The sequence below is a fragment of the Mytilus edulis genome, chromosome 14 (genome assembly GCF_963676685.1).
Source record: "Mytilus edulis chromosome 14, xbMytEdul2.2, whole genome shotgun sequence".
NCBI lineage: Eukaryota > Metazoa > Mollusca > Bivalvia > Mytilida > Mytilidae > Mytilus > Mytilus edulis.
In genome coordinates this window covers 69,870,803-69,898,583 of record NC_092357.1, presented here as the reverse complement: position 1 = coordinate 69,898,583, position 27,781 = coordinate 69,870,803, and the positions used below count along the sequence as shown (strand labels likewise).

The following is a 27,781-nucleotide window of genomic DNA, read 5'->3' as shown; positions in this document are numbered from 1 at the left end:
GGCAAGGTTCATTATAGATATAATTGTAAGAAGCAAGAACGTTCAGAAAAGTAAGAACTTCCAACACATCACCATCACCAAAATACAATTTTGTCATGAATCCATTTGTGTCCTTTAATATGCACATAGACCAAGGTGAGCGACACAGGCTCTTTAGAGCCTCTAGTTATAAAATGGTTTTAATTCTTCAGGCGCAAAATCACGGCAGGGTTAAACAAGTTGATGAGATCTCAACCCTCCCCCTATACCTCTAGCTAATGTACAAAAGTAAACGCATATCAATACGCATATTGAAATTCAGTTCAAGATAAGTCCGAGTCTGTGTTTCTATGTGCTGTGTGTTCTTGCGTTAGTTTGTTCTGTATATCTGATGTATTGTTATCCTTTAATGATATGTTTTGTTAATATTGCCATGTGAGCATTAGGTTCTGCTAGCCGTGAAACTAGAATCAACCCACCATTTCTTTTTGAGATGTCTTTTACGAAGTCAGGAATACAGCAGTTTTTGTCAAGAAGGCCGTTTCTATTGCCTTTATTTATTTATCCAGACAACAGACAATAACATTCACTGGACTTATATGTATATAAAAAACAAACTAATTAAAACCTAATTCAAGTAGCATATATTTCTACGTATTGTGTGTATATTAAGGAAACAAACAGTAAAAATGGTTAAAATCTCATTAATCGGCGAACATAGTTTTAGAAGTATGGGAAATATAATTAATCGTTACCTTTAAATGAATCCCAGAAAATAATTAAGATAAAACTTATATATAATGTAGTTTAAGATAACTATTGTTTACTTTTACCTTTACTGTATAGATATAGGAAGATGTAGTATGAGTTCCAATGAGACAACTCTCCATTCAAGTTACAATTCATGAAAGTAAACCATTATTTGAATATGTTTGTCCTTGACACAAAAACCGAATGATATGAATAATCAAATTAAAGACAACATTAAGGGTCAACATAAAATGTTTTTACACTTTATACAAAAAAAAGTCTTCATAATCAACATGTCCGTCTCTTTTGCTAGTCCTGGATATTATATGGTCTATTCAATAATCATGTTTGTGAGGGTGCAGCCCATCTCTTTGCAACATTGTTAAAGTTCAGTTTTGACTGATCGGAATGAAGTACAACTTAAAAAGTTATTTGCTTTTTAATAATTACTGTTCGTATAACTATTATTGTTTGCATGTAGCATGTGTATCATACTTATCTTCCTTATTTTCTAGCCTATAATTATAATTTTTAAAAGTATTAATATTATTTCAGGCTCTTTTGGTTGAAACCATGCATACCATTGGATTGTACATCTTAATGTTCGTAGTCTTGCCAAATCTAGATCCGGTTATCTCCGCCATTGTTATTCTAAATGTCGGAACGATTCCGGGTCTCTTGAAAATTATTTATCCTTCTAGAAACCGACTACCAAGCCATGAAAGGGAGCCAGAAGATCAAATGAAATTTGGGAAAATATTTGCATCAGTTATTATGAACATCGTTATTGCTTTAATACATATAGGAGGGCTTGGACTTACATGTTTTTACATTTTAAATCCTCCAGCGTCCTTTAGAAATAACGTTTCACAAGACCAGAGACAAATTATTGCCATTTTATTAGTGTTATCATCTATTTTTATATCTGTGTATTGGTGGGAGAACTTTGTGCCAAAAGGAAGGTCCTACTCAGAGGGATTACCAAAAATAAAACGATATTTAATGCAAAGTAAAAGTAAAATTCTATTTATATCAATCTGTTGGAAGATAGTCTTGTCCACGTGTATTTTACCAGTAATACACGGTAGCCTTATGTGTGGAAAAGACTGTGTAAACATGCTGTACTTTAAATATCAAAAAGATGATCGCCTAGCTAACAGCACACCGTCTATTATGAACACCATGTTGACGGATGGAACGATTTTAAATGAATGCCCGACTTTTAAAAAGTTGTTCCCCTTCATGATAGCTCTTGTGTATATTGTAATGAATGGAGTGTGTTATAAGATAGCAAAGGCAGCTTGCAAAGTAGTTGCGCAGAGAATGGCATTCGGATTACCTCTAGCCATGTCAACACCAATAGCACTGGTCGTTTTATTTGTGCTTATGTCTTCGAATGGTACCGGAGATTACAACGACAATATTGGGAAATTCTGGTTTGGGAAATGTGAAATTCAATTTCCGCACTGGACAGATAATGAACATAATCCAATACTAAATTTAGTGGACAGATTTACTGATATTTGGCCACTAGTGACCGGGGGAATAATCAGTTATTTATCTCTTTTACTGATCACAAATTATATTTGGAATCCAAAGAAAGAACGACTCCAGTCAACAGACAAGTAAGTCAAATAAATACTTTTTTATATTTTTTATAGTATTGGAAACTTGTTTACGGAAGTTATTTAATATGTGTTGAATTGAGTGTTTCCCTCAGTTTTAGTTTGTAACCCGGATTTGTTTTTTCTCTATCGATTTATGAATTTCAAACAGCGGTATACTACTGTTCCCTTTATTTGTTAATCTTAAACTGAATTATACATTTTGAATGATAATAAGCTTGCGATTCAGCGGCGACCCAATTTGCACGACGATAGCCTTTAGATGAAAAAAAAAATAGAAAATTCCTATATTGCAAGTCCAAAAAGAAATCGAACGATACTAATGGGGAGTTAAACCCATAATTCGAAAATAATTTGACAAAGCTATGGTAAAAAATGAAAAAACAAAAAAACAAAACAATAGTACACAAAATACAAGAAAAAAAAACACTTACGACTGAGCACGACGAACCAAACATTTAGAAAAGTTATGTTAATAGTAAATCTTAGAATTGTCAATCTAGACAAAATCTAGGGAAACAGATAAGGGTAAATAATACTGAATTACTTTGGATGAATAAAATATTTCAAAACTAACATAATATCTAACTCAGCACTACTTGAAATAACTTTTATAAACAGATCGCAGATACAAAACATGTGTTCCATTAAACATATCGTTAATACCTTGTCTATGTGAATGAATTTCAGACTATTTGTTAAGCCATTGTATTGCGGAGTCTTATTGGACCAATCTTTCATGTTGAATAGAAGACGAACTGACGAGGAATTTAAGACCACGATAGAATCGGTAATATAGCTATACTAAGTCAATTAAAGAAAGAAACGAACTATGGCAACGGGACATTTAAACTTGAAACTGAACTGACAACGCATGCCAAGTCAAAAGACAACCAAATTTACTCAAAATACAACTTAAAACTAAACAACACCAAAAACCCAGTGTGATCTAATGTGCTCCGGAAGATTAGTAGATCCTGCTCTACATTTGGCACCCATCGTGCTGATATTGTTAGTATGAACCCGGTGGTAATTTAAATTCGGTTGTCAAAGATTAAGTTGAGTTGAATTATTTAAGTCAAGTTCTTGTTATAAGTATTTCAGCTTTTTTTCTAAAACGATACATTTCTATGTCTCTGAAAAAATGTTCTTTATACAACACAAGTTACTTAGATGAAGTGTCACCCGGTCTCGCACTTTTGTCAAACATGTGAGTTAAGTACCTTGTGCAATATTACGGTATATAGGGGAGATTCAGAGACACGTGCCTTAATTTGACACAGAGGAATTAAGACACTGTCAATCAAAAATATACATACACAGAGAGATTTGCATCACACACCTTAACCACAATGAAAGTAAAATAAAATAAGCATGAACTAGAAATTGCAACAACATAATAGAAAAGACCATTAATACGAGTTATGGTTTAATTGATGTTTACACGAAGACATTTTTTATTAAATTATATCTTATTTAATTATATTTTATTTTATTAACTTATATTATATTTTATTAAATTAAATTATATTAAATTAAATTAAATTAAATTATATTATATTATATTATATTATATTTTATTAAATTATATTATATTTTATTATATAGCAATAAATATTTGTTTGTTTATTTAAATAAAAACACCCGAGAAAACGACCGTGCAATAAATCTCTGTATTTGCACGCATTTCCGGAAAAAAGCTGAGGCGTTCCGAAATCGGCATGCATATTATTGCATCTTTGTTGTCGTTTGGAAAAGCAAGATGGCGGACGCCGGTCAAACAGATAATTTGACAGAGTCTATTATTGATAAGCAAATGGTGATGAGCTTCATTGACGATCAAAAGAAAAAAGCAACAGTTAACTGCACGAAGCGAGATTTGAAATTGTTATACAAATGGCTGGTTGGAAAGGGGGAGTTGAGGTCAATCGAGGACATCCCTCACAATGAACTTGATGCTTTCTTGTCTGAATTTTATATAACTTTAAAGAAAGAAAATGGACAGGAATATGAACCGGGAACGTTTGACGGTATTCGTGCCAGTATTGAGAGGTATTTAAAGGAAAAAGAGTACTCACATTCATTACGTGACAAGGAATTTAATTTGTCAACAAGAGCACTGTCTGCAAAAAAGGTCCAGTTGAAAAAACTAGGAAAAGGACATAAGCCGAATGCTTCAAAGGCAGTAAGTAAGGATGAAGAAGATTTGTTGTGGGAACAGGGGCAGCTCGGTGATGGTACACCTAGAATACTAATATTTTCTCTCTGGTACTATTTTACAAAATGTTTCGGACTGCGTGGTAGAAATGAACATAGGCAATTACAATTGGGAGATATTCTAATGAAAAAGGACCCTGTGGATAATCGACAGTATTTAGAATTTTCAGAGAGACTTACGAAAACTCGTGATGGAACCAAGGGGAAAGAGAATCGTAAAGTAAAACCGAGACTGTATGAAAATAAAACTGATCGCTGTCCAATACGGCTTTTTAAAGCATATCTTATTAGACGTCCTGATAATGTAATGGAACCAGAGTCACCGTTTTATTTGACATGTATTCCAATGGAAAGAGTTGAATCCATGATATGGTATTACGCAAGGCCTATGGGAGAAAATACACTGGCAAACTTGATGCCAATGGCCGCAAAAGAAGCTGGGATGGACCGTAAAACAAACCACAGTGTGCGTAAAACAACAATAAAAACCCTTCGCAAGGCAGGTGTACCTAGAGACAAAATCAAACATATATCTGGTCACAAAAGTACAAGTTCGATTGAAGCTTACGATGATGATCTCTCCGATAATGAGCAAAGGGAATATTCAGATGTATTAACTGGTGTTAAATCGTCAATTGGACAATCAGTGACCGCAAATGAAAGTGACAATACATTTAACAATATGGCTTTACAGAAAATTCACCGTCCTACTGTTTCACACCAAATGAGCCCTCCGATGGCCACATCTTCACAGTCTGTATGTTCTTATACTGCTGCGCCTAATAATATTCATGAACAATCTTCTAAAGGTGCGTCAGAGGCATTATCTAACATGTTCAGTAAAGGCACTGTTTTGAATAACTGTACTTTTAATATTAACTTTAACATGGAACAGTCAAATGGAGAAGGTCAGAGACAATCTAGGCAAAATTACTGTTATGAACCACCAAGGAAAACATACAAGAGAATTCTTCCGTTGGAATCTTCAGACGAATCGCAAGAATTCTAGACCATAGACTTTTCAAAACTTTTTCAAAATTTTATGGACACTTTTTTATTGTTGAATTAATATTACTTATTAAACATGTTAAATTGTTGAAAACTGATTTATTTTCTTAAAAAATACAAAAAAGACATCAATGCAATAATAAATTACATTTTAAAAGTACATTTTTGTCAAACTATCAGGATCGGACCTTTAAACAACAACAAAAATCATTCAATTTATTATCGTCACTTGGTGTCCTTTGTCTTTCATTGATATCTCCTTTAAAAAATACCATATTAATATCGCCCTTGGCAATAGTGTTGACTTGAGTTATTGGAACTGTACACAATATACATGATATATAGTTGGTCATTTCATGATATTGGACTGCTACAAATTATATTTGCACACTCTGTCATTATTTTATAGGAATGCTACCAATATGAAAAAGAACAGATATGGGACAATGGCACAAAGGCACAAAGGCATCACAAACTCACTAAATCTAACACAAAAAATATAAATCCTAAGCTGACAACACAGGAGAAAAACTTGCACACAACCTCCTTCTTAATATCGGAAAGCTGCAAAATATACCAAATGTCATTTCGGTCAGAAAAAATCTGGTTCAATTATTGTGGTCACTTGTCTGTCTGTCTGTTCTCCATATTGTCACCACTTGTCCATCTGTATTGAGTGTAATCTGTCACTAAGTTAATTTTTATTCAATTTATTGTTGTCCATGTCTGTCTGTCATCCGTCAACAGGGAAAACATGACTGTCATGAGTCTCATCACAATGATCAATTTTACTCGTAGTAAAAGTTTTAAAAAAAATACAACTTCAAATTATTTTGTTTTCATTTTTTTATTTATTTAAAGGTTAACCATGAATGAAATATTTTACAAAGAAAAAAATATCACTCACCCCCAAAAAATATCGAAAATATTATTGCACTAGTGCAAATAACATTTATTAGCATTAGTGCAATAATATATACTTGTCTCTAAAAACTTGTATTTTGACTGAATATAACAGAAATTTTGTGTGTAAAATATTTATTACTATATAATAAAAGGGTTATTGCATTAATATTTACCCTATATTATTACATTATATTATGTTTTATTAAATTCCATTTTATTAAATTATATTTTGTATTAAATAGAATAAGCCTTCGAAGGTTCCAATACCTGACTGGACGGAGAACCCCGAGTACAATCCTAATGATGATTGGTCAGTTCTACGTAAGGATAGCACTCCTATGATATACATGTGTGCCACTATGTGGCATGAAACACTAAACGAAATGACACAGGTTCTCAAGTCTATTTGCAGGTATGAAAAATAAACGCATGAAATCTATATATAAACGTTATGTACGACAATTGTTTATAGTTCCTGTGAGTTGATTAAATTGGGTGCGCATCCAAAACAAAAAAACATTACAGTTCAGTATGGCAATCATTTGGATTCAGCAGCACCAACTGTGTAAACATCAATCTCAGATTTAAAAAGTAAAATCACAAAAATACTGAACTTAGAGGAAGATCAATTGGGAAAGTCCATAATCACATGGCAAAATTAAATAACAAAACGCATCAAAAACGAATGGACAAAAACTGTCATATTCCTGACTTGGTACAGGCATTTTCAAATGTAGAAAATGGTGGATTAAACCTGGTTCTATAGTGCTAACCCTCTCACTTTAATGACAGTCTCATCAATTTATAACACACAAGGACTAAAAACTTCAAACAATCATTCATATAAATTTTTAAAACACACAACAAAAGAGGTGTAGTAGATAGTACAAAAACTCATCATAAATACCTTAAAGAAAATAACAAAAACTTCGAACTACGAGGTAAATTCTAAATGGAAAGTCCCTAAATGGCAAAATCAGAAGCTCAAACACATCAAACAAAAGAATAACAACTGTCATATTCCTGACTAGGTACCGGCATTTTCTTGTGTAGAAAATTATAAATTAAACTTGGTTTTAAAACTAGCTCCCTCTTTTGTACGACATTCGCATAAAATTTCAGTATATTGACAATGATGTATGAACAAAACAAACAGACATAATAGGTAAAAATTTCAAAAATAGGTGTACATCAGTCAACGTTGTGTTATAATTTTGATCACTATGTATCATGCATATATTCGTTGAATTACTGTAAACCAACTTATTTTCGCGGACACTTTTTTTCGCGTTTTACCCTTTCATGATTACTTCGCGGCTATTTAATTTCGCGATTTTCTGATTGACTTGATGAATTTAAAAAAGGAAATATCCAAGCTTTACATATTCACGACGATTTAAATTCGCGTTATTTTTTTACTCGCGAAAGTCGCGAAAATAAATCGCTCGCGAAAATAAGTTGGTTTACAGTATTCAACAATTATACAGAATGGACGAAGATCAATGTGCTAGACGGAATCTTCAGCTTTACTTTTTGAATTTCGAACAGCGGTATACTACTGTTCCCTTTATTTGTTAATCTTAAACTGAATTATACATTTTAAATGATAATAAGCTTGCGATTCAGCGGCGACTCAATTTGCACGACGATAGCCTTTAGATGAAAAAAAAATTCGAAAATTCTTAAATTGTATGTCCAAAAAGAAATCGAACGATTTTAATGGGGAGATAAACCCATAATTCGAAAATAATTTGACAAAGCTATGGTAAAAAATGAAAAAAACAAAAAAACAAAACAATAGTACACAAAATACAAGAAAAAAACACTTACGACTGAGCACGACGAACCAAACATTTAGAAAAGTTATGTTAATAGTAAATCTTAGAATTGTCAATCTAGACAAAATCTAGGGAAACAGATAAGGGTAAATAATACTGAATTACTTTGGATGAATAAAATATTTCAAAACTAACATGTATCATGCATATCCGTTGAATTATTTCATATTCAACTATTTTACAGAATGGACGAAGATCAATGTGCCAGACGGAATCTTCAGCTTTACTTTGGAATACGAGACCCAGATTATTACGAATTTGAAGGTAGGCCATAATATACAGATAACTGATTATTTGCTCTTTAATCAGGTTGTTTTTCTATTGACACATTTGCCATTTCCATTCACAATTGTAGATAAAAGAGGCACGAAAGATACCAAAGGGACAGTCAAACTCATAAATCTAAAACAAACTGACAACGCCATGGCTAAAAATGAAAAAGACAAACAGAAAAACAATAGTACACATGGCACAACATAGAAAACTAAAGAATAAACAACACGAACCCCACCAAAAACTAGGGGTGATCTCAGGTGCTCCGGAAGGGTAAGCAGATCCTGCTCCACATGTGGCACCCGTCATAAATGTCGTGGCAACTTGAAAATAAGATATCAGACACAGGGAATAAACCAAAAAATGTGGCTGTATCAATTAAAGAACAACATTTTTAATGATCTTATGTTTTAAGATACTAGAGAAGTCGTTTTATCGCTAGAATAACCCGAGTATGTTCGGTCTCTGTGTTGAAAATGGCACTGGAATTGATTTAATAACATGTACACCAGCTAACAAAGTTTAACATAGGCTGTTTATCTTTTTAAAAAGGTATAGGTACCCTTTTATTATCTAAAGATCGATGGTTTGGAACATGAGTGGCATTTACTGTTTTTTCGAAAAAAAAAATATCAGTTCATTATCTTCAATGGTGTCTTTCCCAATACAAATATGCATTTACAAAATACCAAATTCATTAAGGAGAGGTCTACAAACACTGATATAAAATACCAAACCCAAGATAAATTCATGAAGGAGAGGTCTACAAACACTGATATAAACAAACGGAGGACTTTATCAACCAACGAATCAAATGATAGACGACTTTATACAGGCGTTTTCTAAAGAAAATGGTGTGTCTAAGTGTGAAACCAGATTTGAATGTATTTCCCTTCACAACTTTTTATGTTTACATTGTTTTACAGTTTTTCTGTGTGTGTTAGTTACATTGTAGTGTTGTGTCGTTGTTCTCCTCTTATATTTATGCGTTTCCCTCAGTTTTAGTTTGTTACCCCGATTTTGTTTTTTGTCCATGGATTTATGAGTTTGAACAGCGGTATATTACTGTTGCCTTTATTTACAATATTTTTTAAACTTTTCCTTCAGCACATATCTTCTTTGATGATGCTTTTGAGCCGCATGGTGAAGGGCAATATGATTATACAGTCAACAGTTATGTAAAGATGTTGGTTGAATGTATCGACGTCGCTGCAACGTAAGTTTTAAGTCTACAGAAATTTGATATTCGTTAATTTATGCTTTTCCGAAGTTTGCGAAGGAAATACGATGTTAATCGGAGTCGTGCATTTAACTCTTCACTTAACGTTTGGCCTAAATAGGAATCATGTGATCAAGTAATGAAACGTTAGCTTGCATTGTACATTAAATAAAGGCAACAGTAGTATACCGCTGTTCAAACTCATAAATCCGTGGACAAAAAACAAAATCGGGGTAACAAACTAAAACTGAGGGAAACGGATAAATATAAGAGGAGAACAACGACACAACACTACAATGTAACTAACACACACAGAAACGGACCAAGCATCAGACAAAATCCCACGAGAATAACAAATATAACATCAAAACCAAATACATGAATTTGGGATAGACAAGTACCGTGACACGTAAAAGAGACGAAATATACAGAGGGACATTCAAACACATAAGTCGAACATAAACTGACAATGCCATGGCTAAAAAAAAGACAAAAAGGACAAACAGACAAACAACAGTACATACCCCATGAACTAAATGTTCAAATTAGGTTCTGATTTGCATATTATTTTAATTTTCTTTGAACATACATATTTGTTTTGTGAATCAAGATCTTGCTTCGTCTATATTAGGAATGTTATAAAGCTTCTCGGAATTTTCCAATAAGCAATGTAAAAAAGGGATTGACAAAGTCGATTCATTCGATACTGAGTTTTTACATATATAAAGTGACATAGTTACTACATATTAACAGTGTGCCGTATCATTGAGCCTTTGAAAGTCTCCTGGATTTGCAAATCAAAATGCTTAATCATTTTTGGTATTTTGTACACTTCTTGTAATATTGTGCTAAGATTTTTATACAGTGTAAACAATGAAATTGTTTTCAAGATAATTTCGTAGTAAGATGGTATATTTGGGAGAAAAAATACACCTGTTCTGTTTGTTTTTGATATGATATTATCTGAAAAAATAACTTAAGGTGGTACCTAACACTACAGGGAGATAACTCTGTAAAGTCAGCTTAACGTTTTAATTACGTTGCGTGTAAAGGAAATATTAAGCTTCTCAATGATCAAAATTAGTGTTTGTCAAACTGTTATATAACCAGTGTAATTTTTCTGATTAAACGGTTGGTTCAAATTTTTTGAATTTTTTATATTTTTGTCAAAGGGTCAAAGTAAATACTTTGTTAAAATTTTAAGAAAATTAAACGAGCCAAATTAATTTTAGTTAAAGTGTTGGGTACCACCTTAATCCATTCAGAACTGTTTACATTGTTATTGATTTAGAGCTGTTCACAATGTTATTACCAAAATCAAAGCACCAACAAAGATACCAACACCGTATGGTGGTAAGCTGGAGTGGAAATTACCCGGTGGAAACAAAATCATCGCACATTTGAAGGACAAGCAGAAAATTCGACACAAGAAAAGGTGGAGCCAGGTAACATACCAATAAAATTTAAAAATAAAAATACTTTTACTATATTTCGATTTTTTACGTCATTTAAACGTTTAACATGATCCCTGCATTTTTACTGATAAAGTAATTGTTACTGCTTGACATTCTTCAAACACCCGTATCTATTTTAAGGTGGTACCCAACACTTTCACTAAAATTAATTTGGCTCGTTTAATTTTCATAAAATTTGGACAATGTATTTACTTTGACCCTCTAACAAAAATATAAAAATTTAAAAAATTTTGAACCAACCGTTTTGTCAGAAAAATTACACTGGTTATATAGCAGTTTGACAAACATCGATTTTGATCATTGAGAAGCTTAACATTCCCTTTACAACACAACATAATTAAAACGCTTAGCTGACTTTACAGAGTTATCTCCCTGTAGTGTTAGTTACCACCTTAATTTACAAAATCTAACCCTGCATCAAGAAATATATAAATGTTAACATTTTAAAATTGTTATCGAAGCAGTCATAAAGAAGTTATCCCCATTAGAATATTATTACATAAGCTCCACAATGTAGCTAGTAATAGTTCACGTGCATTTTTAGCACAACTAACGCACACACGACGTCAAATAACGTCACCTAAAATCAGATGAAAAGATTACGATCGGAATCAAGCGTATTTTGTACCTAAAAATTATAAATTTATTGATTACTAGTATGTGTAAAACAATGTGTTAAATAAGTGTGTCTATACACTTTAATAAACTAGTAGAACACAAGCCTAGCAATAAGAACAACAGAAATAACATCATCGGTGACAAACATGCTTTTGATACTTAATTGTAAATAAATGAAATAAATCGACACGAAAGCAAGACATAGTGCTACATGTGCTCTTTAATATAATATTTATATTTCAGCTGATGTACTCGAGCTTGATACATAATATAAATGAATTAGACATAGTTGTTTCTTTATTGTATAGGTTATGTACATGTACTATTTCCTTGGACACAAACTAATGAACTTAAAGAAAAGCAAAAAAGCCAAAGAAACAATTGCACAGAACACATTTATCCTAGCTCTGGATGGCGACGTAGACTTTCAACCGTCTGCAGTACAGCTTCTTGTTGATCGAATGAAGAAAAATCTCAACGTAGGAGCAGCATGTGGAAGGATTCATCCGATAGGAGCAGGTAATTGAAAACTTTACAAAAATCTTTAACGAAGCTTTTGAAGCTTTTAAAGTTTCAAATAAGATAACTAAACAAATGGGTAGCTTTGGAGAGTTTCCCTCGGTTCTAGTTTTTGACCGGGATTTGTTTCAGTTAGATCGATTTATGACTATTTAACAGCGGTAGAATACTGTTGTCTTTATTATTCAGCAGCCTTTTCGTATAAATATCTGCAGGTAAAATGCAAAATAGCACATATACCAAACTCCAAGAAAAAAATCAAAACGGAAAGTCTTTCAATCATCAAATGGAAAACAAATTAACAGAGAACAATGTAAACAAATCTTTACAGGAGACATGTGTGAGGTAACTTGTAAAGACAAGGTTAATCAAATAGTTCTTTCGATCACACAGTCTATTTACTTTTTTTATATAAAGTTTAAAGGTTTTCTATAACCGAGCATTGCTTACATCTTCTCTTTGGGAAGGAAAATTGGAATTAAGATATGTATATCTGTACCATTATCAAAACTTAAAATTAGTGGATTTTTTATTAGATTTGAATAAAGGAAAGAGTACAACTGTATACTCTTCTTTCGAGCGTTCTATTGTGGCGTATGACGTTCGCTGTTTAAAAAAAATGAATAGAATTTTATCACGATTCCATTACATAAAGGTGTAGCACTCATACTGATTTGCCACTCATATTGTATTTCATTTAAAAGGTCCGATGATTTGGTATCAAAAGTTTGAGTACGCTGTAAGTCATTGGCTACAGAAAGCAGCGGAGAATATGATTGGATGTGTGTTGTGCAGTCCCGGATGTTTCAGTTTGTTTAGAGGCTTTTCATTGATGGATGACAACGTCATGGCCAAGTATACAACAGTACCAACCGAAGCATATCAGCATGTTCAGTATGATCAAGGTAAATACATAAAAAATAGTCATTGTGATCGTAAGGTATGAAAATTTGGGGTATACAATTATTTAACGCAGATCTTTTTCTTTTTTAGCCATGGCGTTGTCAGTTTCTGAGTTTGAATTTCCCTTTACTATCTTTTATATTAGACTGTCAACAAAGTGAGAGGTTTAGCGCTATAAAACCAGGTTTAATAAACCATTTTCTACATTTGAAAATGCCTGTACCAAGTCAGGAATATGACAGTTCTTGTCCATTCGTTATTGATGTGTTTTGTCATTTGATTTTGCCATGTGATTACGGACTTTCCGATTAGATTTTGCTCTGAGTTCAGTATTTTTGTGATTTTACATTTTTTATACATAGTTATATGAGTTCATCGGCGAATAGCAGCTTACTTCATATATAGTATATGCCATTTGGAACAATTGACTATTTCTAAGGATTTGCAAACTATCGTCTTCTACATTTCCTTTTAGAATATTTATGACACAGCTATTTTCAAATATTACCAGATCATTATTCTTTTATGACTGACTAGGTATATATATATATGGATGTTTTTAACTTGTATTATGTAAATGCTTTTCGATACAGTGTGACAATTATTTGTATCTAACTCAGTCAAAAGGAAATTCGGAGTAACAAATTTCCAACGGCATCCATTCAACGGTTGAACCACTCAATTCTATAGATTTCTTTATTCCAAAATCTAACCACACAACACATTGTATATTTCTATTTTCAGGTGAAGACAGATGGCTGTGTACACTGTTGCTCCAACAAGGATATAAAGTTGAATATGTAGCTGCGTCTGACGCTTTGACATTTGCACCGGAAGGGTTTTACGAGTTCTACAATCAGCGTCGTCGTTGGTCTCCTTCAACAATGGCGAACATCATAGATCTCCTGATGGATTGGAAGAATGTCACGGAAAAAAATGACGATATATCACTTTTGTGTGTTGGATATCAAATGCTTTTACTAGCCTCATCACTTCTCACACCTGGAACTATTTTGCTTATGGTTTTAGGTAATCACAAAATTTACTACATGAATGTTAAAATAAACAACTACATTAACTACATACGTCAAGGGCGCTTTTCTTGATCTACTTCTATCGGGAACGCTCAAAACCATTCATTGAAAGCCAAGAAATGATATACCGAAACAATGAAAAGTTGTATTACTAAAACAACCGACTCCATCTAAGGTTGACATTTAAAGGCTAGAAATATATAAATATGTAAACACGGTAGCAGCTATGTACCCAAAAAGGACAAATACATAAGAATGATATTAATCTAAAGTACATATTGCCTAATGGAATTTGTACATTCGTTTCTTTATAATGTCGTAATTCACCTGATATCATTGTCTAAATAAATGCAACTGTTCAAAAGTTAAAAAATCGATGGAGAGAAAACAAATCCAGGTTTCAACTATAACCGATGAAAATACATCAACTATAAGAGGAAAACAACGAAACAATAGAGTTGGTACTTTTTTTATCCATGATTCCGTTATTTCCCTGAGAGATATTGAACCTTTGTCATTTTTTAATAATAAAAAATACATCATTTGTCATGTCCGTATTGAAGCACTGACGAACACCAAACGTATTTACAGTGTATAAACACTGGTATCAACCAGTGCTTGTAAATGAAAAAAATCACCTCTAATAAATTACCTTCGTCTGGTCCGAAGCGTCAATAAGCATGTTTTTAATAAAAAAAAAATACTTTGATCTTGATGAATTTTTATGTACAAAGTAAAATCAATTCGCGAAGTCCATAATCACATGGCAAAATCAAATAACAAAACGCATCAAAAACGAATGGACAAGAACTGTCATATTCCTGACTTGGTACAGGCATTTTCAAATGTAGAAAATGGTGGATTGAACCTGGTTTTATAGCTAGCTAAACCTCTCACTTGTATGACACTCGCATCCATTTTCCATTTGATTCCATTTGTTCTGTTTGTTGCAGGTGCGTTGTATACAGCTTTTCCTTCTGTTCAACCGTGGACAGCATTTCTCATCAATCTGATTCCCGTTGTTATCATGGTAGCTCTTTGTTTTGTTTCCAAGAAAGAAGTTCAGGTAATTATTTATCAGAAGTTATATAACCCTAAAAAGTAAAATCACAAAAATACTAAACTCCCAGGAAAAAATCAAAACAGATAGTCCCTTATCAAATGGACAAATCAAAACTCAAACACATCGAACGAATGGATTACAACTGTTTGGATTAAACCTGGTTTGATACATAGCTAAACCCTTTCTATGACCCATAACCTAGCTGTAAATATTATTCAAGATTTAAGATTAATTGGACAACCTATAGTAGCCGTCACGTAAAATTGGTACCATGCTTTTAGTTGAAAAAAATTAAACTAACAACATCATTCATTCAAGATGACGTTTTCCAATTAACGGAATCAAATATCCTTCAAAAAATCAACTACTGTCCTACCTTTTATTGTGTTTGCACTGTGTTATTCTGACCTTCACATAATCCAAGATTATTTTGTATGGTGGAATCCGACATCGTTTTTACCGGAAGTGTTGCCGTGGAGTTCCACGTGCTGTCTATTTTCTCGTGTCTCTCGGAGCTTTTCATCATCTTTTTGCAAAAAGCGCGTGAATTGTATCATCAATGACAAAGATATTACCGGAGAGTAACGAATGTTATGTAAATAAGGAATCCTCATAGAAACCAAGATGGCAGTTTTACAATGTAAATAATCATGGAAAATGTGAAGGTCAGGATTATACAGTGCAAACACAATAAAAGGTAGGACAGTAGTGGATATTTTAACCGGATTTTTCTTCGGCTAATCGAAAAACATCATTTCGATTGAAGGCGGCTGATATTTTTGAAAATTTGACAAAAGTCATTGTGCCAATTTTACATGACGACGACTATACGGTTAAAATTCACGATTCTATAACTTTCCTTGATCTTTTCATATAAAAATTATCAGTTGATTAACAGATAAGATTTGTGTTAGGCGTTATTCAGTAATGACAGGAAATAGGGACTTTTTCTAAATATACACCTTTTTATTCAATTCCATTTGAAATATGCTTCCATATTGTAAACACTATTCGTATTGGCAATGCTAGATTACAGTTGAATCATGCTTCAACTTTATATATACCAGTTGAGTTATACCACTTAATTATCTATAGCTGAAGTTCGTATGTCGATAATTCCGTATACCAGTTGGGTTATTCCGCCATATTTTGTCACTTTGCGTCCTCATGATGATGACTTCATATTCCAGTTGGGGTTTGCCGTTTATTGTCTACAGTAAAAGTTCGCATGACGATAATTTCATATTTCAGTTGAGTTATGCCGTTTAATGTCTATAGTAATAGTTCGCATGATGATAATATCATATTTTAGCTTAGTTATGCCGTTTAATGTCTATAGTAATAGTTCGCATGATGATAATGTCATATTTTAGCTTAGTTATGCCGTTTAATGTCTATAGTAATAGTTCGCATGATGATAATGTCATATTTTAGCTTAGTTATGCCGTTTAATGTCTATAGTAATAGTTTATCGATGAAAATATCATATGTTAGTTGAGGTATGATGCGTATTGTCTACTCTAATACACTGTAATAGTTCACATGATGATTATTTCATATTTCAGCTTAGTTATACCGCCATATTGTGTACTGTAATACATTGTAATAGTTCGCATGATGATCATTTCATATTTCAGCTTAGTTATGCCGCCATATTGTCTACAGTTTACGCTCTTCTGATGATGATTGTGATAGTTGGTCTTCTTAAAGAAACGGTAGAAGCTAAATGGTGTTCTGTTACAACGTTTTTCTTGGTGTTTGTTGCCTCTGCGTTTGTGATTTCAGCGTTATTGCATCCACAGGTTTGTGTCAATTTGATTTCTAAATGTGTAGTAGGTCTGTAAGACTTAATAGCACGCAGAGTGTAATTTGTAATCAAAAAAAGATATCTCAGCTGCCTAGAGATCTAATAAGTTCATGTATCGTGATCACTACCATGAGAAGTTCAATTCCACTCGTTACAATGTGCGTTTGAATTCGATAATCATTGAATGTTATTACCAGTTTGCCTGACAACTATGAGTTCAAATGTTCTTATGGTATCTTTTGTCCCTCTTTCAGCATACAGTCAATTGAATTGGAGCTTTGTCCACCAAATATAATCCGGCTGTTATTCACAAAATACTATGCTAAAAGTTGTGTTCAACACCAAATTTTATCAACAATCGTAATATATTGGGATAATGGACCGATCTTAACAGTACTTTTATGATATTCCTTAGTGTAAAATATGTGTCGCTCTCATTTCCTAATATACGTTTTATTCATTTAAGAAAATCACACTTCCAAAAAACTTTTTAAATTGTATGCGTCTGAAGCGCTTATCTAGATTTAAAAATAACCATTCACATGAAAGATCAAACCTAACTGTTTGTAACAAACACGTTTAAGGCTATATGACTAAAGGGGCATACAAACAATTATAGCCAAATCAAGATCACTTTTGCCTAAGGGGGTTGAACCTTAGTTTCATAATAATTTATTAATTTATAAGCTGACAATTGGGTGTCTGTTTAACTGACATATTATAAATATGAAATAGTGTTGTGTAGTACAATTGCAACCTTGCTGACAAAGTAACATGTGCAGTCAGCATTAAGACATATCATATCAAAATGAAACTATTACTTTGACTTTGAGTCATCCACTACTAAATGGCATATGCTGAAAGAATAGAAAGCGGGAAAATAGAAATAAATCTTTTTGTAATGGTGTGATCAGATTGGAAATTGAACCCTTAGATCTGCACTATTAGCGAGCTCATTGCAATTTAAACAATAGAGGCCTATGAAAACAATTGATGTTATTGAAAAAAGAAAGAGGCAAAGAATACGACTGTATCATTAAAACTCACATGTTGAAAATAAACGGACAACGCCATGGCTAAAAAAGAAAAGACAAACATACAAACAACAGTACAAAAAACACAACATAGACAACCAAGGACTGAGCAACACGAACCTCGCAAAAACTGGGGCTAATGACAGGTGCCTCGGACAGAAGGGTCAGGCGCGGATCCAGAGGGGGGGGGGGGGTTCCGGGGGTTGGAACCCCCCTTTTTTTTGGACGATCAATGCATTTGAATGGGGACATGTAATTGGAACCCCCCCCCCCTTTGTCCTGGGTTAGGAACCCCCCCTTTTTAAAATGGCTGGATCCGCCCCTGAGGGTAGATGTTTTCCAATTTAATTAAATACTTATTTATCGATGCCTTTCAGGAAGTATGGTGTTTATCACATGGTCTTCTGTATTTCTTGGCAATCCCATCCATGTCAATGCTAATGATGATATATGCATTGGGAAACCTAGATGATATTTCATGGGGAACAAGAGATACTGGGACGGCAGCTGGAACGCCTGCGAGCTTACCGCAAAATCGGACAAGATTGGATGATATTCGCAGCTGGGTTATGGGCCCTGGGACTACTGATAAAAAGACATCCGATTACCAGTTCTCGTTTGGAAATTTATTCAGGTAATTTTACTTTTGAAAAAAGCGAAAGGAACCTAGATAGATAGATATAGATATAGTTTATTCTCATTAAACCATGCAAGTACAAAGGTTACAGAGAAGTTAAAAAATAATTACATAAAAATAAAAATGCATTAAAAATGCATAAAATTCCAGAGGGAACTTCGAACACATAAGTCGAAATAAATTAACACTGGCCATAGCTAAAAAGAAAAAGATAAACAGATAAATAATAGTGCACAAATCCCAACATAGAAAACTAAAGACTGAGCAACACGAACCCCATCAAATTCTGGGGATGATCTTAGGGCTCTGGAAAAGAGGACGGAAATTTAGTGAAACACGAAGCACTCCAGGCTAATTCTCATTTTTCATTAAATAGATGCATGTGCTGTCCTCAGTCTGGAACAGAAACAGAAGATACAAGACTTCGAGCAATTATTGAAAAACTTGATGACATGGATACCAGAATAACATCATTCAGTCAACGCAGCGTGGCATCATACAAACAAAATGACTCGAAAGAAGATATAACTCCCTTTTCTCGCCAACCAGAAGCCTTTGAAAGAGCAGGGGAAATGATCAGTAAGTTAGAATGTTATAAGTCAACAATAATCTTTCAATCCACAATTTTCTTAATTTGAAAATGCATGAACCAAGTCAGGAATATGACAGTTGTCCTTTCATTTGATTTGCTTTATCGTTTGATTAGGAACTTTCCGTTTTCAATTTTCCTCGGAGTTTAATATATTTGTGATTTTATTTTTGGCACATGTTCTAACACTTCTATAAAAATTGTAAAATAACAAAAATACCGAACTCAAATTGAAATTATAAAGGTATATAAAAATTGTAAAATAACAAAAATACCGAACTCAAATTGAAATTATAAAGGGTAAATCCTTTATAAAATGACAAAATCAAAAGCTCAAACACTTCAAACGATTGGATAACAACTGTTATATTCCTGACTTGGTACAGGCATTTCATTAGGTAGAAAATGGTAAAAACCACTCGACATGTATAAACCAATCTTTACAGGAATGCAATAGTACCATACCTTATAAATTTATTACTTTGGGATATACATGTACCATAATGCATATGTTGTTAATAGTGAACAAAAGGTAAATCATTTAACATAGAAAAACAAGTGATCAGTATGCTGGAGTTTCTTTTCGACAACATATTTGTTGAAATTTGAGACAGACCTTTTCAACAAATTGTCGGCATTCTGATGAGAACAATCTGTGCGCCTCTCATTGTCAACCTCTTCTAACTTTCATACACGCCAGGGTTCTTCAGACGACACTTGTCAAAAACAAGAATATCAAAGAAACTTTGTTTATCATCTCAATAACGTGGTAAAGTATTCTTTTATTTGTCTTCATGAGTATTACTTTTACTGTTTAGTTTTTTTGGGATATCCATTTGAAGTGGCTCTGTACTTATAATTTTTATATTCTTATCTTTAATTTTTACTAAATTAAATGTGCTTTGTCTATTTGTGTATCTTGGTTTACTATCTGTTTTCTTTATAGTGATTAAAATAATAACACATTGTTGACTGCTGTACCACTATTTTTGACATTTTTACTGATTATGTCTCTATGTTTTGTCCACACATCGTTGTCAAGTTAATGTTATTTTACGCAACTGTCATATAAGTTAGGGGTTTAGCTAGTTATAAAACCAGATTTGTTTTAGCTAGCTATACAATTGACTATATTCACCATTTTCTACATTATATTCTCAGTTGTGTTCGATTTAACGAAACTCATTATTGACATAATAGTATTCCCAAAACAATCATCATCTTAAAGATCCACTTTGTTGTATCTTTTTTTTTTACGTTAGCCTTTTCATTGCAGATAACCCTTTGTTTGCAAAGCAGGAGCAACGTGAAAACTCTAGAGAAATTCTCAAAGACCTTCGAAACAAGCCTAGAGATGAACTGGTTTGTCCATTTTGGATTGAAGATCCTGACGTTCGATATGGTGAAATTGAGTATATGCTTCCGAATGAAATAAATTTTTGGGAAAAATTCATTGAAAAGTATTTGAAACCACTGGATATGTCCAACGAAGTTAAAAAGAAAATCAAACAAGATCTGCGCGAACTTAGGAACAAAGTTTGTTTGGCATTTCTGCTGATGAATGCACTATTCGTGACCATAGTTTACACGTTGACAGAAGTAAACAAACAAGAGTTGGGGTCATTATCTATTTCATTGAACTGTGACAATGGGAAGGAAAAGAATGAAAAAGGGTATGGTCAGGGTTATATTGAGCCTATTTCGTTCGCTTTCACTGCTGTTTTTGGAATAATGTTATTAGTACAATTCATTTGCATGCTCTTTCATCGTTATTCTACCCTTCTACACGTCGTTGCCTCGCCTTCAGCTGAAATTAATTTCAAAAAGAAAATCTTAGGTAGTATCTTTGAGTCTGCTGAGGAAGAAACCGATAAAGAAATAAAAGTAATTGAGGGCTTGAAATTAGTGAGAGAATTTCAAAGTAATAAGCAAGAAACAGATTCTGACACCTCTTCCGTGAAGTCATTTGCAACAGACATAACAGACAACGAATCTGAATATGGGGACGATTCGGTTGGGCAACGTAAAGGGAAAACCTTGTGGAAGAAACTTGCAAAACGAAAGACGGAAATGGCGCGTAGCACTTTAAGTCGTAACTTCATGAGAAACTATTCAAAACTTCAGAAGGCTGTAGACGCGGAGGAAACAATGAGTACTTCGCCCATCAATATGGAAGAAATGGAGAGAAAACCCGAGATAAATAGGACGAACTTTGTTCTGCAACAGTTTGGTCCGAAACGACTTACCCATAGTTCCATTCGCACGGTCGTTACCATGATGAAAAATGACGACATCAAAGAACAAGTAAGAAGAAAAACAGAGCATTTGAATAAACTTAAACATTTACGTAAGGAAAGAGCGAGAGAAAAACTCAGATCAGTATTACCTAAGCTAGGTGGCGTATCGAAACTGAACTTTGCTAATATTGTCTCCCAAGCAAAGCACAAAGAAAGACTAGATAAACTCGATAGTGAAATCGAAAATATGAAACCGGATCTCGATGAGGAAACGGTACCAAAAACGGAAACTTCTCGTACAGAAAACCAACCTAAGCGGCTTCCTTCTGTCAATGAAAAAGATGAAAGAGAAAGTGCATCGGACAGTGATTCAGATAACAACGATGACGATAAAGATGATTCCTCAAATGACAGCGATGATCCGAGTGGACGTCCGGTTAGGGGAAGTTTCCGAGTAAATTCAGATGGTAGTTCTAGAAACAGTTTAGCTGATGCAGACGTTTTGTTTTAAAATCTCCATTGTTACAATACCGTTATTTATACTTATAGACGTGTTTAAAGCAGAAACAGTGTAGATAGTTCATTTTTTTTAAATTATTTATTCACAGTAGTATGACGTACTAGTATTGAACATACAATGTATTTAAATTCGCTATTTAAGAATCACAAATTGTGTTGAATTTCTTTTTTAAAGGCAAATACAACAATAACATCTATTTTATTGGTATTTAAGGGTCCTAACTATTATTGTTGTTCTGTAAAGAGTCTCTTTTATCTAAATATAAACATGCTTAACAAGTGTTCCACTGAACATGAAAACTAGTATATCTAATTGTAGGTCTATATAGAGTTGGAAAAAAATATTTGTACTACATTAATATTGTTTATTCCTGAAATAATATTTGTTTATCATTTTTTCATTCATGTATTTTTAGTAATCAATTTGAGGGTTGACAGAGCTATGCCTCGTAATTATATATAAATGATGCTGGACTAATAATTGCAAATTGATCTTTCAAAATAAATCATGTAAGACATATCCATTTTTGATAATTTTGTTCTTGTTTAACCATGACGTCTTCATAAAGTATTTTCATTTTTAATTAGTGGACTACATTCTATTCCTTGTATGTTCCAAAGTTTTTATTTTTATAAAACATGGATAGATTTATATTTGTTCGCTATATAATACTCTATATAATTAAGTTTAATATGCATCAGAGATTGTTATAAATGCATTTCTTTTCCAATATACTGCGTGAACGTGCCGTTACAGAACTTACATGTTTTACTCAAACTTTGACTATTCTACTCAAATACGTTTGCAAAACCTTAATTTCGGTATCGTAGTTTATTTTCTGTTGTGATGATTATAAACATTACGGGAAATCAGGTGTATATTCTCCAGTGGTGAAATCACACGACGGACAAAGCGGATGAAGGTTCATAACAACTTAAAACAAAATGGCAACATCATAGGTTCAAACAGAAACACGAAGAAATGACATAAAGCGTCTAGAACTCGCCGTATCATAATCTAATCATGCATTCTTAGTAAAATTTCAAAAAAATAGTTGATTATTCTTAAATTATTTTCATAATTTATTAATATTTCCTTTAATTGGATTCAAGCGCGTCACCTTATTCTGATTTTTTCTCATTAAAACATATTGTAGACCATGATAGATTTCTGCCAGAACCTAGTATTTCATACATCAACTTAAATAGTATCACTATTAATTGATTTGTGTTTTAAATTTACTCTATTTTTAAACCTCTTTTGTGGCGGTCATTATCATTAATAGAGGAGGCTGGAGTGCTAGAAGAAAATCACTGACCTTCGGTAGTAAAACTAGCAATGCTAGTCAATTAGAGTCACCTGCCACTAGTGGGATTTCAACTCACAATCCCAGTGTCGACCCGCTGGTTAAACAGTACAGTGGCGTATCCAGAAATTTTCATAAGTGGGGGCCCACTAACTGACCTAAGAGGGGGCCCGCTTCAGTCACGCTTCAGTGATTCCCTATATAAGCAACCAATTTTTTTCCCAAAAAGGGGGGACCTGGGCCCCCCTCTAAATCCGCCTCTGCAGTAGTTCGACTACTTAGATCACAAGGTCAATGAGCCTTCTCCGACCCCCCAATAAAAACTAGTACTAGGTATTTAATTCATTTGGACGGAGTTTTAGTATAATAACTTCAGGGAAGTTTATGAATTTTTGTCTGAGTATATGAATATTTTTTTTAAGTTTTACTAAGCTATCAATCAAAAAAAAATAATACTGTAGGGTAAGGAAAAAATCTGGATTTTTTTTTGTCATCAGATTGACCACAATAATTTGTTCGTCGAATTGAGGATCAGAATATTTTTTTAGCAAAAACCATAGCATCCCTCCACCTTTAATAAAGTTAAATGGTCGTTCCATAATGCAAGACTGATAGAACTGATACAAATTTAAATATATATTTGACCTAAAAAACAAAACGGGATGTTTAAAAAAAATGAATTCTTCGCTATTGCTGCCACTTGCCGCTCATGTACCACGCAACCTATTAAGTTTCACCAGATCTGTACCTGGTTGTATAGTTACAGTGAAACCTCTATAAGTCGTACTTCCTGATAGAAGCTGACATGTACGCGGTTCACAAAGGTCATTTTACTGTTGTTATAGTTATGCTTGATTCAAGTATCATGATGCACGAGTTTAGTTTAGAGATGCAGTATTTGAAGGATTTGTTTTATAATAGGTTTTGCATATTTAAATTTGTGTTTACATTTAATTGATACTGATTGATGTTTGTATTACTTTAGATAAAGATCTAGACATACGGTTGCACTGTAGATAAAGATCTAGACATACGGTTGCACTGTAGATAAAGATATAGACATACGGTTGCACTGTAGATTTGATCTAGACATACGGTTGCACTGTAGATTTGGTCTTTAGGACTGAAACTGATTACTATATTTTATCTATTTTTGTAATAAAATGTGTATGGCGTTTTGATTTTGTTTTTCACGTGGCCACAATAATGAATAATGGGGTATGCAAAAATCCACACTGAGATTTTAACTGCTACAAATCACAAAATGACTAAACCGAAGCATACTTCAAGTACAAGAGCTAGGTGAATGAAAGTATCATAAAGTATTCAAACGGCCTCGGTCCCCTTTAAGCTCATCGTGCCAACTGATCATTTGAGTTATTGTAATCACCTGGCGTCCGTCGTGGTCGTTAAACTTTAAAAAAAAAAAAACTTTTTGTATCATTTTTTAATTTTAGTTTCTCGTGTATATTTCGGAGTTTAGTATGACGCCCATTATTCATGAACTAGTATACAATTTTTTTAGGGGCCAGCTGAAGGACGCCTCCGAGTTAGTAGTTTCTCGCTGCATTGAAAACCCATTGGTGGCCTTCTGCTGTTGTCTGCTCTATGGTTGGGTTGTTGTCTCTTTGACACATTCCCCATTTCCATTTATTTTGGTAAATGATTTATCAATTTGTTTTTTGCGTTCAGTTCATGGAAATGGGGAATATGTCTTAAGAGACAACAACCCGACGAAATACATCGGACTCGGACTTCTTTTAAATTGAGTTTTACTGTGCATATTGATGTGTGTTTCTTTATTCTATATTGACCAGAGGAATAGGGGGAGGGCTGAGATCTTCCAAAGCGTGTTTAACCCCACCGCATTTTGGCGCCTGTCTCATGTTGGGACCCTCTGACCTTTGTTAGTCTTGTGCGGTTTAAAAAAAATATATTTCATTTAAATGTTTTGAAGTTCAGTATGGCGTCCATTTTCACTGAACTTGTACACATTTTTTATTTAAGAGCCAGCTATGGCCCACCTCCGCTGCGTTGAAGATCCATTGGTAGCCTTCGGTTGTTGTCTGCTCTTTGGTCGAGTTGTTGTCTCTTTGACACATTCCCCATTTCCATTCTCAATGTTATATATACATATAATATATAAGAAACAAATAGACAGACACAAATATTTAAAATCTGACAAAATTGGGAAAAAAGAGAACACAATTTGATTTAGGAAAAGCTTAACAAACTGACAATTCAAGTCAATTAAGATTTGAGTCGAATACACCTTCAGCCCAGTGCGGGATTCCAACTCAAAACCCCAGTGTTGACAGGCGAGTTATGCATTAGTTTAACCATTTTGACAGCTCGGACATCGAGCCTAAGGCCTCCCCTCCCCCCTAAAAAAAACAACAAAAAAAGAAAAAAGAAAAACAAGTTCTAGGTATTTAATCCATTTGGACGGAGTTTAGATTACAATTTCATTTTATCATGTGCTGCTGTCCTGCAATTGTAACGAGTAATCCGGCGTTTATATCTAAAACGAACATTCCTGTAAATACTTGGATCCAAGTTGTCCACATACCATACGTCAATACTAAAAACAATCACTATCTATGATATACATAATGAACAAAAATATATCCGCTAGCTCATTAGGTGTCAGACCACCAATTAAAAGTCCCTATCTGTTCAACCAAATTTTGCAATTTTCATAGCTTTCTAATTTTTTTATCTTAAGTTTAACCTCTTACAAACCATGTATGTCCTGAATCGTACAGGTATCACCTTTCTTCATGCCAATTTTCGACATACCTTTAAAGCCATATAAGAAAGAAGAGACCTTCCGAATGGATGTACCACTAAAAATAACCCCTGGTTTTCTTGAAATCTTAAATTAGTATACTATGGAGCGCATTAATCCTCAATTTTTAATTTCAACTCATAGACAAGTTAATTTGGGCTCAAAATGGTCTTAATATATTTCTCTTTCACCAAAAGTTTCATTTCTGCAAATTTGTTTGGTAGTTTAAGTAAACAATGACATCAAATGCACTATTTTTTGTCCCGAGTAGGCCTACTTTTACATACGTTCTAAATTTGAGGGAGTAATTGGTGGTCTGACACCTAAAGAGCCAAAAAAGTTGCTCAGAAATCTTTGCTTTGCTTTATTCTTAATCCTTAGTCAATTTGAAGTCAGAAACAGCTTATCTGAGCATAATGTGACTTATATTACAAATTTCACAGCTCAATTTAAACTGACTGTAATGTATGACTTTGATAGAAAATACTTGAAAATTTAATTTTGGGCTACAGGAACATAAACTTTCAATATCAAGATCAGTTTTGTTGATTTTTTTCTTGTTTGTTCTACTACTTAAAAGACTTTCCACAATTTTTAACATGGGTTAAGTAAAAAATCCAAGGTATTGAAGAGTCAAGGAATATTGACCCCCCTTTTTTAAACCTGGTTTAAGTAATGGGACTGTTAAATGATCAAAAGTGCAGTCATGGTCATTTAACTGTTTTTATTTACTATCAGTTGATACAACTTAAGGTATAAAACTTTCATTTGAGATAATAAATGGGATTTTTGTGAGTTTTTGCAATGTTTACATCAGGCTATGTTATCTGCCAAATACATGCTATGACGCAATGATATAAGGGATAAAAATCAAATAATTTCATTAAATCTTGATGACAACAACTTATTTTGGTAGTAAAATAACCATGTTTTAATGTTGATACCACAGAAACAACTTACTGTGCATTTATAACAATTTGGGACATTTTTTTTTATGTAAAGCATATTGTTAGGGTGGGAAAAGCTAAAAATAGCACAAATTCAAGTTTAAGGCTCTAAGTTTGCAATATGTGACTTTTTGCCCCAAAAAAGATTGAAATGTGACTACTATCACTTCATATGATCAGTTAAGTAAAAAAAATCAATTGTTTTCTGAATTTGAGGTTTCAGCGCATTTCCCTTAAAGAGCCAAAAAAGTTGCTCAGAAATCTTTGCTTTGCTTTATTCTTAATCCTTAGTCAATTTGAAGTCAGAAACAGCTTATCTGAGCATAATGTGACTTATATTACAAATTTCACAGCTCAATTTAAACTGACTGTAATGTATGACTTTGATAGAAAATACTTGAAAATTTAATTTTGGGCTACAGGAACATAAACTTTCAATATCAAGATCAGTTTTGTTGATTTTTTTCTTGTTTGTTCTACTACTTAAAA

The 27,781-nt window shown here is 33.3% G+C and overlaps 1 protein-coding gene across 1 annotated transcript in view; it reads left to right on the top strand.

Annotated features, from left to right (window-relative positions):
• LOC139503656 (chitin synthase chs-2-like) overlaps positions 1–24,738 on the top strand; it is a 47,369-nt gene extending 22,631 nt beyond the window's left edge. The window contains exons 4-17 of the mRNA XM_071293477.1: positions 1,285–2,354; positions 3,045–3,144; positions 6,728–6,897; positions 8,508–8,587; positions 9,704–9,812; positions 11,107–11,260; positions 12,217–12,427; positions 13,132–13,332; positions 14,075–14,359; positions 15,318–15,430; positions 17,065–17,229; positions 18,646–18,902; positions 19,282–19,484; positions 20,771–24,738. Coding sequence (XP_071149578.1) covers positions 1,285–2,354; positions 3,045–3,144; positions 6,728–6,897; positions 8,508–8,587; positions 9,704–9,812; positions 11,107–11,260; positions 12,217–12,427; positions 13,132–13,332; positions 14,075–14,359; positions 15,318–15,430; positions 17,065–17,229; positions 18,646–18,902; positions 19,282–19,484; positions 20,771–22,242 — 4,590 coding nt within the window. The 3' untranslated portion in view covers positions 22,243–24,738. The remainder of the gene's footprint in view (positions 1–1,284; positions 2,355–3,044; positions 3,145–6,727; positions 6,898–8,507; positions 8,588–9,703; positions 9,813–11,106; positions 11,261–12,216; positions 12,428–13,131; positions 13,333–14,074; positions 14,360–15,317; positions 15,431–17,064; positions 17,230–18,645; positions 18,903–19,281; positions 19,485–20,770) is intronic.
• The last annotated feature ends 3,043 nt before the right edge of the window (positions 24,739–27,781 follow it).